This window comes from Danio aesculapii, chromosome 2 (assembly GCF_903798145.1).
Source record: "Danio aesculapii chromosome 2, fDanAes4.1, whole genome shotgun sequence".
NCBI classification, from domain to species: Eukaryota; Metazoa; Chordata; class Actinopteri; order Cypriniformes; family Danionidae; genus Danio; species Danio aesculapii.
The window spans coordinates 52,453,086-52,465,129 of record NC_079436.1 but is presented as its reverse complement, the minus strand read 5'-3'; the positions used below and the strand labels follow the sequence as shown (position 1 = coordinate 52,465,129).

Below are 12,044 nucleotides of genomic sequence, written 5' to 3'. Positions count from 1 at the left end.
ATTAGCCCAATAATGGGGAAGATTTTTATCAAAATAAAATTATTTTCAGTTCACTTCATCTGTATTTCTTTTTATATATATATATATATATATATATATATATATATATATAATTTTTTTAGGGTTTTCACCCTTATTGGAAAGGAAAGTAGAGAGAATTGACAGGAAAGCATGGGGAGCAGAGAGAGGTGAAGGATCGGCTAAGGACCGCGAGGCGGAATCGAACTCGGGTCGCCGTGAGCACCGAAGAGCATGTGTCGACGCACTAACCACTACACCACTGGCGCCGACTTCATCAGTATTTCTATAGTGCTTTTACGATGTAGATTGTGTCAAAGCTGCTTACCATATTCACCGGCCACTTTATTAGGTACACCTTACTAGAACCAGGTTGGACCCCCTTTTGCCTTCAGAACTCCCTTAATCCTTGGTGGCGTAGATTCAACAGGATACTGGAAACATTCCTCAGAGATTTTGCTCCATGTTGACATGATAGCATTACGCAGTTGCTGCAGATTGGTCGGCTGCACATCCCTGATGTGAATCTCCCGTTCCACCACATCCCAAAGGTGCTCAATTGGATTGAGTTCTGGTGACTGTGGAGGCCATTTGAGTACAGTGAACTCATTGTCATGTTCAAGAAACCAGTCTGAGATGATTTAAGCTTTATAACATGGTGCGTTATCCTGCTGGAAGTAGCCATCAGAAAATGGGTACACTGTGGTCATATAGGGATGGACATGGTCAGCAACAATACTGTGGCGTTGACACAATGCTCAATTGGAACTAATGGGCCCAGGGGCATAGTAACCGGGGGAGGGGGGATTCGTCCCCCTCACTTTTAGAGACAGACCATTTAAAAAACAGGTGATTAATATTTATATGAACGTACGATCTCATACAGCCATCCCGCCACTTTTAAAATGTCCGCTGCACCCCTGAATGGGCCCAAAAAGTGCCAAGAAAATATCCCCCACACCATTACACCACTACCAGCCTGAACCATCGATACAAGGCAGGATGGATACATGCTTTCATGTTGTTGACGTCAAATTCTGACCCGACCATGCGAATGTTGCAGCAAAAATCGAGACTCTTCAGACCAGGCAACGTTTTTCCAATCTTTTAATGTCCAGTTTTGGGAAGCCTGTGGTGAGGGGATGACCACACTGAACTTCAACTCTAAAAACTAAACTGACACCGTTTCAATTCACTATAATATTCTATGTGAAGCTGCTTTGACACAATCTACAGTGTAAAAGCGCTATAGAAATAAAGATGAATTGAATTGCAGAACAAAAAGTATGTGATTATATTTATTATATGTGGTTTCACATGTTTCATCATCATTATCTTTGCAAAAACAAATCGTTTTTAATACTCCAGGACTGTTTCCTGTTTAAGAGATATTAATAATAAATAATATGTTCACTACAGAGCAAATAGCCCCATGGGTGCAGTTACCAGTATTGCTGGTTGGAGTCGCTGTGCGCTGACCGGGAACAAAAGCAGTGCAATTCCAACACCTTCCACCGACAAACACTTCCGGCCACTGTCATTTTCATCCATTTGACATCTTAAAATGGGCCTCCTGAGCGCCACCTTAATCCTGCGTGCGAACATGCCAAGCTACGAATCCTACTACGATGACGGCTTGTCTTATGAATATTAATGACGCAACGTGGTGTTCGAGCGGTAGGCGTGTCGCGTTAGCTGCTTTGCACATTTTAAAGAGATTTTACTATAAAATATGGTATAGATATATAAAATATACGCGAGTAATAAATAGTAATACATTTGTTTATGAATACACAGCTAATTCATGAGGTTAATATTAAAAATTGTATTACTGTATTCACTTTAACAGGTAATCTTGTTATTGTCACAATGTCATTCAGTTATTAATTTAAACGTTATTACAGACTCAAAGTTCAATTAAAAACAAACTAAAACACATTTAATTTAATGAGAATGCTAATAATAATAACTCTGCAGCTCTAATTCATAGTGTACTGACCTCTATTAGGTAAAAATGAGTGTTTACAGAGTAAACAAAATAACGTTTTTGCTATAAGAAGTGTAAATAATAGCTAATTTTAATATTTAATATCGGACAAACCAGACCGCTCACTGAATATTAATTAGGCAATGTAAATATACGCAACCGGAAGGTTACTAGGCAACATGAACACGGCGCGATGAATATTCATGAGCAACGCCTTCTCCGTAGTAGAATCTGTAAATCGGCGTCTAGCGTCACATGAGTCCGTCCATACGAGTCCTGAAGCGGCGGAAGAGGCATGATTTTCCAAGCACAGCCTGCTCTTTCACCGCCTATATCCAGACGTACACAGAACTAGCGAATGTACGACCAAATATAGCCGTTTTTCATCATTTCCAAACGCGCTGCGCTCGCTTTCCGCGACGTAAACTTATCTGTTAGCTTTAGCCTGCTAGCTTGTCTGAGAGATTCTGCAAGTATGATCAGCCTGGCGGTGGATTAGTCGCTGAAACTGGCCTATTTCGACAGAAGATTCATTTCTCGTGTGTGGAAACCGCAATGTCACATGTTGTTGTAAAGATAGCCTGTTGTTTTTGTATTTCCGAAAGCAGAACTGTCTGAAGTTGACGTAGGATTTGAGGTAGAAAATCCATAGACCATAGCCTGAAGATCAGCCCAGGGAGAACAGACTAAAGCCTTTCTGCCTTCAAACTGATCAAGTTTAGCCCGAACAAAGAGGACATCCACACAAATCCCGTTTACTTCATCTGCGGAGAGAGAATAAAGCACAAACACAGGCTGATATGATGTTTCCACAAGCCAGGCACTCGGTAAGTCTCTGTTTTTCCCCTCTATCAGGCTGATTGTCACACGGCAGGTGTTGTGGACATTGTGTTACTTGCATATTAATGTATTTATTTACAGCAAAGCACTGTAGTTGTTCAATTTTATGCGTGTAGATATTCGATTATAGCAATTTATTCACTTGCAATATTATAATTCATGTTTTTTCTTTTGTTTTGAACATGCACAAAGGCAATACCATGTTTTTAACACGTGCATTGGCGATATCCTGTTTGTATTATTGATTTTTGATCAGTAACAGAGTATTTTATACTCTAAGGCCTCATAATGCCTTTTGTTGTGGTGTATGTATGTTTGCAATGGGACATCTTGAGATTTTGTTATACAAGTCATTCAGATAATATCATCTATTTACCAGTTAATATTAGTAATGTGGTTTATATTCGGTTCAATCACTCCATATTTATTAGAAATGCAGATCCATTTGTTTTGGTGTAAGTGTATGGATCTTGCTATTGAGAGGCATGTCATAGGCTGTTTTGTGATTATTGTCAAAAGTCATTCATTCTTTTTCTTTTCGGCTTAGTCCCTTGATTAATCTGGGGTCGCCACAGTGGAGTGAACCGCCAACTTATCCAGTATATGTTTTACACAGCGGATGCCCTTCCAGCTGCAACCCATTACTGGGAAACACTCATACACACTCATTCACAGACATACATTATTGTCAAAATGAGTCTTAGAAAACATTGATTAATGTTTGTAATGTATTAACGTTTATGTGCTGTCGGGGATCCACTCTGGGGGGGATTTTGTGTCTTAATTTGGTCATAACTTCCTCTGTGTTTCAGCAAATGGAATGATTTTTGATGATTTTGACACATATTTTGGGAAAATGCTTTGAAATTTTTAAAGAACTCAGCAATACACTCAACTTTACTACCCTTTTGTTATGTTCGGGATGAAAACATCCACTAAATTAAACTGAAAATGCATCAGATTAATTTTGTTTTTTTTTTTCGTTTTTTTTGCATGAATCTGTTGATCAACCACAGTCCTGATCAAAACTACTAAATTGTTTAGAATATTACAGGATTTTAACTCTTTAATTGGCAAATTTATAAATGATGTCACTGATTTGGTGAAAAAACGCACTAAAAATGACGTATTTTCAAGTAATTGTGGACTGGATTTGTTTTACCTTTTATCACACTCTTGTACATGTGAACGATTAGTAACAACAATGGCTTTGATGCATTGTTAGATTTTCATTTTTTTTTTCTCTCTAATTTACTGTTGGTGGCTGTTTTTTCTCCATTGACTTCCATTATAACCACATTTGATGATGCATAAATACCCCGTCTTTGTTTTTGTTTACTCCATGTAGTTCTGAGAGCTGAGATGCATATTTAGATTTTCTCAGACATATCAAGGTAAGTGCACAAAGGTCATGAATTTGCCAATTAAAGAGTTAAAGTCTAGTAATTATTTTAAATATTTAGTAGTTTTGATCAGGACTAAGGTTGATTAACAGATTCATACAAAACAAAACAAAAAAATATATTTATCTGATGTATTTTTACGGCAGTTTAATTCAGTGGATGTTTTTTATCCCCGAACATAACAAAAGGCTAGTAAATTTGAACAGTGCACGAGGGATAATCTATACGACAATCTTCCCAAGAATTGCACCAATGTTCACCTCAAAGACACTGTTTTGATTGTATCTATGGGTCAAGATTGGGTCAAGACAACCCATTTTGGTATCAATTAAATAGAAAGCATCTTAAAGATGCGATTTTAAAATGTTTACTAATGTAAAAAAAAAAAAAAGGTGGAAATAAAATGTCAAAATATGGATCATTCAGAATAACCGATATATGAAAAAATTAAATCCTTAAGAATCAGAATGAGCTTTATTCACCAAGTGTGCATGTTTTTTTTAGGAGCTCAGGATACATTCATACATGCATATCAACACAAGAAGAGAGTAGGACATTTAAAAGTGGAAAACAAAGTAAACAATAAAGATAACAAAACAATATATGCACACATCTAGGTGGTTTATGTGCAATAAGTGTATTGTTGACCTTTTTTTAGCTTTAATTGAAGATAAACATTTGAATTATATTTTAAATGAATACTTAAGTTATTAGAAAATGTAATGCTGTAAAATGGGTGTGTGATTAAAGTGATCATTAATGTTTTGGGGCTGCGCTTTGATCTAGGGCTGCACAATATATTGTTTTAGCATCGATATCGCAATGTGTGAATCCGCAATAGTCACATCACTGGACGTGTAATGTGAAGCCCGGATTATAGTTGACCAGGTACAACGGTTACCATTTTGGTTTAGATAAATATTTTATCAGATAAATATTTTAGTTTTTTTTGTTTTGTATGAATCTGTTAATCAACCTTAGTCCTGATCAAAACTACTAAATATTTAAAATAATTACTAGACTTTAACTCTTTAATTGGCAAATTCATGACCTTTGCGCACTTACCTTGATATGTCTGAGAACCGCCAACTTATCCAGCATGTTTTATGCAGTAGATGCCCTTCCAGCTGCAACCCATCACTGGGAAACATTCATACACTCCCATTCACACTACAGACATTTAGCTTACACAATTCACCTATACCACGTTTTTTGGACTGTGTGGGAAACCGAGAACCCACGCGAACACAGGGATAACTTGCAAACTCCACACAGAAATAGCAACTGCCCCAGCCAGGGATGGAACCAGCAACCTTCTTGCTGTGAGGTGATCGTGCTACCCACTGCGTCACTGTGCTGCTTAGTTTAACCAGATAAAGTGAAAGTTTTTTAATTGCTTGTGTTTTTATGGCCTGTGTGAACATTTTAAGCAAGTTTAAAGCATTTGAGCACAAGGGAATATTACGTTTGTAGCTTTAACAAAGATGATTTGTATTTAGTTACTTAAAGGGCACATAGTTTACCTGTTTTTTATGATTTAATATTAATATTATGGTTCTTCTGAGTGTGCCAGTTTAGGTTCAGTTTAAAACACAATTCAGATTTTTTATTATAATGTGTTAAAAAGTGTCATGTTGGGGGCGTGTCCACAGTTCACTGATTTATGGGTGTGTTGCTTCACATGTAGATTAGTTTCGACTTCCCGCCAACGTAACAAGGGGGCGGGGCCATGAGCTCACCCGCTCTGCGTTTGCAACAGAGTCTGACAGGCAGACGTAGAAAAAGCAGGAGTGAGAGGATCAGCAATCAGTCGTACATGTACGACTCTGACACAGACCAAGCAGAGAGTACAAAATCATTTGTGTCTTTGTACAGTTTTACAGCCAGTTGTGTGCTAGTTTCAAGTGCCGAGCTTGTACACAGAAAATAATAACCACACACACACTGAACTAACTTTGACTGAGGCACCGGATGCGCCGCTCGAAGCCGCGACACGGCACACCAGACACTCTCTGTGGCGCACCAGAGACATGAAGTGTCCCGAATCGTCACGCCACGCATTTTTGAATTCTAAACATAGGTTTCTGCAGCGGGCCGCGGCGCCCAGCCGTCGACTTGAGTGTACCCTGATAGAAACCTATGTTTAGAATTCTAAAACGCATGCTAGTTAAGATCACAGGGAGCTTCTGGGATCGCGAGAAATGCAAACGACTGAAGTATAAGGTAGACTCAATGAGAAGTACACGTCTGCAAACCTACCTAAAGATACAACCAATAATTCCAATTAGAGTGATAATGTGGAGAATATAGCTCTTGTGGTGAGCCCAATGAGCCTTACATCTAAAAATAGAGCTAGGGTGTTCCTTTAGTGATATCGCTTCGACTCACGCTGAAAATGGCGGACATGAATCAACAAACTGAGGATATGATGACACGCCTGTCAATCAATATTGGTGGGCGGGGGGACTGCTCTCCTACGTAAAGTTGCGTCGGTTTGAAAACCGCTCCAATTGGTCCACCGTTTTTATGTTGTTAAATTGAAAAAAAAGCACTGGTTGTGCTTATATCACCCCAATATGACGGTCTATACACCATACATGCACATATGTCTGTCCAAACAGCTTGAAAAGTAGATTTTTTTTTTACCATAGGTGCCCTTTAATGAAGAATATACAGCTTTATTGTACATTTGATTACTTTATTCCTGTATCATTTGTATATTTACTCTACTTTATCTCCGCTTGTAATTTGTTGATTATATTTTATTTAATCGCTCCTCTACTAAATCATCCCAGTCAATCTAAAATTATTAATTAAATTATCTTGAGGAAAATTGCAATATAACTCACTGAAAATTTCAATATCGGTTTTTCCAATATCATGCAACTTTGATTCTTAGTTGTTTTTTTTATATTTCATCAAATTATTTTGGCTCTAAATATGCCTAATAAGGTTTTTTGCTAAATAAACCATTCATAATAGTCAGACATTTTTTTTTCTTCCAGCAAAAATGTGCACATTCGAATATATGGGAAAAACATTATCCTTTTGCTGCTTGAAACCACTTTGTTCATCTTAGACCCCTCTATTAATTTGTTTTACTTTTCTAAATGGCCAAATTTCTTATTCTCTTCCTTTGCAGTAGCTTCGTCGAGTATTTCTATCTTTTCTCTGGCTGTGATTTCTACATGATTCAGATGTGAGGTTTGCTGGTAGCGTGTCTAAATGAAAGCGTTTGTGAGTGTGTTCTGCCTCAGGTATGGTCGGAGATGCTTGTTTGCACACCAGTTGCCTGGTTCCCTCCCTGTAGAGGCTTAATTGTGTCGTTTCCATGAATTGTTCCTGTGCACACAGTGGGCAGCTTGTGTTAATGAGTCCCCAGTCATTATTTTGTTTGCACTCAGGCCTAATTGCCTTTTCCCCCATGCACACAGGCGTATGTGAACACACAAACACCAGCACGCTAAATGAAAACCTCACAAGTGCATGGATTTAGGGGATTCCTTAATTTAGGCCATTTTTTTTTTGCTGATTCTGAGAATAGAGTTTAGGAGAGCATTTCAGCCTCAGATTTTGGCCATGTCGACATATACATGGGTATTTTTATGAACAGGGTTTCCCCGCTTTCATTGATAAAAAATTCTGTCCATTAGGGGTGGGCGATATGACCTAAAATTAATATTACAGTATTTTTCATCTTTTGAACGGTGATGGTATAATATCATGGTATTACTTTCAATAGCAAAATAATATACATCTCAAGGAAGAACAGACAAAAGAAAGTTTCACTTCTATCACTCTTTAAAAGTTTTGGTTTGGGTCATTGTAAATGCTCAGTCTCGTTATGAGCTGATCTTCATTTCTCTGTGTTGGTGGAATAAAGCAGGCGAGTCAGCTGCACCAATTTATGAACAGACAGAGCAGGATTCTCGCGATGACCACCAGCGCAATAACGCTCTTTGTTATAAGCTGTAGTTTCAGTGTAAACTTAGTAAAGGCGAGTTTCTTTGGCGATGATGTGTACAGTATTAGACTTTATATTTAGCGGACATTTGCGCTGAACACGCGGTGAATGCAACGCATCGAGATTCGGGCACCTTCTCCGAAAACACTCGATTGATCTCAGCTGGCGGATCAACATTTACCTCATGTCATGATCGCTGTCATCTGCGCCATTATTATTATTATTACAACTTTAGGTGAGGTTTGCAAACCTGTGCACTTTTCACTTTTCACAACAAAAGCTCCCTGTTATCTGACAGCGGGAAGCGTTGAGTGACTGACTGCTAATATGAACCAATACAGCGGCAGGGTAGAGCGATTCAGCAAGTTTTTAGAGAAAATCAAATCAGATTGCACTACAACCATTATATTTAGTCGCACAAATGCTCCCAAATATATTATGAGGGCGCATAGATTACATTTCGGGCGCTCATGCGACCAAAATGGTTGCAATTTCGAGCCCTGTAGTATAAGGACATGTATTCAGACCACAACTGAACGTTTGAAGAAAATTGAATGCCTTATTATTTAGAATTAGCTATTATTGATGTAAATGCAGCCGTTCAAGGCGCATAATTGATTTATTACGGTATTGACGGTATTAAAAAATCCATGTCGTGGCGCAATGTCACACCGGTGATGACTATGACACCGGTGTACCGCCCACCCCTACTGTCCAGTAGGGCTGTGCGATTTGGGGAAATTACATTTAATTTTATTTATTCTTTTAAAATAAAATGTACTAAAATATAAATCGTAGATATTGCGATTTATGAATTGATTTGCAATTTAGTTTTGTAGGCAAGCTTCAGCGCAATAATCTGTATTGTAGCTTACTGCTAAAATGCAGTGAGTGTTAGTTAAAGGAACTTAAAAGATATTAATAAACATTTGTTCAATTTTATTTTTAAGTATTTAGAAATGAAACACAAATTTTTCTCTAGAGCAAACGGTAAACACGAATAAAATGGCCGTACATTTCTGCAAACAAGTTAAACTCAAATTAGGGAGATAGTGTAGCTTATACAAACAAAAAATAATAATTATAAAAATACTGAACACTCAGCAACGTAACATGGCTGAAACAGATCTGAATTTGTACTTTGCTGTTGCTTGCTACTAGATTGAGTGTCACTAGCAATACTTTTAGTTGACATTTTAGCAAGACACTCCTCCTATAGCCCACCTGTGGTGCTTTTTTAAGTGCTGGTTGTCGTATTTCCTCGTGCTGTGGCAACAACTCTACATCAGTTTTTACAAATGATCTCTTTTTGTTCGGTGTCTGTGACTTTGAAACCAAAATAGTCCCATATTACTGATGTATTTGTATTTCTTTGATATTAATTTGTCTGTTAATGCTTCTGAAGTGCCAAACACTATCATCCCACTCTGACACTTTTGTATTATTATTTTTTTTATTGCTTTTTTATTGTGGGCGTTCCGCATAGTTCGGTTGCGCAATTCTGATTGGGCAGAACGAAAGTGTGCTCACTCAATTGGCTAGTGAGACGATCACACACAGATGGCAGTCGCGCATTTGCTCTGGGTGGGGGAAATAAAATAAAATAATACATTTAATTTATATATTTCATATCGCAGCCTCTTGCTATTAGCTAATCGCAACATTTCAATTTGCAAATCGATTTCGATTAATGCGCTGTGATGTGTGTTAAGGGCAACAGATGATGGTAATTAATGACACTGTTATGCCGGGTTCATATTGAATGGGGAATTAAGTGTTTGCTCGAGTAAATTGCATACAAATCGATGGAAACTTGAGGACAGAGAAGGGTGGCCGTCCCACAGGCGAACTACATGAAATATGCAATGCTTGCCTTAAATGTGTGGAATTTTGCTTCATCTTCCACATTTAGTGTGAACTCAGCCTTGTTGGCCAATCAGAAAGGAGAAAACAGCCCGAACACTGTTATCATGAGGTGGTTGTTTGTCCACATGACCACACTGTACCCAGAGTTTTGGAAAATCTTCACCCTAACCGAAGTTTTCATCTGTTTTAAAAAACCATATCGGAAAACTGACTGAATTGTAACTGCGATCCTAAAATGATTTCAGGGTCTTGTTTCGTGTTTTATTTTCAAGTATGATAGTTTATTCCGGTATTAAGGGAGTCGTCGTAATTATTTCATGTCGAATAAATCCTCTTTTGTCCTTTCAAAATCTGAATTACAATAAAATGTAGTTATTTTTTTTTTAAGAAGTTCAAAGCGAAACTCTTAAGACCTTGATCACACCGAACAATACTTTTTTTTAGATGAGAGGCACCTTTTTCACATTTTCTAATGGCCACAAGTGATTTTGGGTGCATCCTGCTCACCTGCCCTTTTTTTTTTTGCAGTTGCGCTCTGTGCGCCTGCAGTTAAAATAAAATCAACACCGAGCGGAAAAAACACTACATAAGTCGTGTCTTTTTTTCATTGTCTAATCAAATGAAAGCAGGTGGGGTTTCGGTTGTTTGGTTTGGAGCAGTCACAGCTTAATTCTGGACATCATTCAGGGATATAATTGTAGACCTACCTAGGCTGCTGTGTGTATAATATAATGATATTCTGTAATCCTATAATGTGCACGTATGAGGAAGCCGCTGTCAATATGCAATATTATGAACTCGATTTGAATGCGTGCCGGACTGTGCACTTTTCCCTCTCTCACATTTGCACATCACGACCACGTGCGCTCTATGTACATTATAAATAAAGCCAGGGTGCACATTTGTTATTATCCTCTGCGAGTCATCTGTCCTTATGTCTTCATTTATTCAGTGCTACAGTCTAGCACCTGACATGTAATACCTGAATGTTTCGTAAGTTTAGATGATATCAAAATATGTATTTTATAGTTAGTTAACTTAAAAAGCAAGGACTAAGCTGAAGGAAAGTGAAAGTGAAACTCTCTTTAGGAATGTATGATATCTGTTTTTCAAAGGTGTAATGTTAAAGTTTATTAGGCTACTCCATTCAGTTGGGCTTAATATTTTCAGGCCTTTAAATGATTTAATGGCTTAAACAAGATAAATTAATGACTGACTAGTAGTTTATTTATCACGTGGAGAAAAAAAAGAGTCTAAATTACAGGAAAAATGATGTTCTGTGGACACGAGAGAACTAAGTTGGTGGTGCCATCTAGCAGCAGTGTGTGGATCAGACATTTAGGTACAAAGTAGGCTATTCATTCATTCATTTTCTTTTTGGCTTAGTCCCTTTATTCATCAGGGGTCGCCACAGCAGAATGAACCGCCAACTTATCCAGCATATGTTTTACGCAGCGGATGTCCTTCCAGCTGCAACCCATCACTGGTAAACACCCATACACTCTCATTCTCTCTCTCTCTCTCTCTCTCTCTCTCTCTCTCTCTCGCTCTCTCTCTCTCTCTCTCACACACACACACTGTGGACAATTTAGCTCAACCAATTCACCTATAGTGCATGTATTTGGACTTGTGGGGGAAACCGGAGCACCCGAAGGAAACCCACGCGAACACAGGGAAAACATGCAAACTCCACACACAAATGGCAACTGACCCAGCCGAGGCTGAAACCAGCGACCTTCTTGCTGTGAGGCAATCGTGCTACCCACTGTGCCACCATGACGCCCATAAACAAACATCTTATTGTATAACATCCTATAGAAAGTATCAATTTATGCTAGGCTGTAGGCACTGTATATATATATACAGTCATATTTGTATGATTATTTTTATTTCGTTGGTTGTCTGTCAATTTATTCATGGTAAGCAGGGGTGTCAAACTCAGTTCCTAAAGGGCCGCATACACAGT

The 12,044-nt window shown here is 38.2% G+C and overlaps 1 protein-coding gene across 3 annotated transcripts in view; it reads left to right on the top strand.

Moving 5' to 3' along the window:
* The first annotated feature begins 2,244 nt into the window (after positions 1 to 2,244).
* Positions 2,245 to 12,044, top strand: part of chico — a 57,632-nt gene continuing 47,832 nt past the window's right edge. For all 3 annotated transcript variants that reach the window (XR_008835602.1, XM_056445668.1, XM_056445667.1), the window contains exon 1: positions 2,245 to 2,832. Coding sequence is in view for 2 of the 3 variants with exons in the window: in XM_056445668.1 (XP_056301643.1) it covers positions 2,806 to 2,832 (27 nt within the window). In the remaining variant the exon portion in view is untranslated. The remainder of the gene's footprint in view (positions 2,833 to 12,044) is intronic.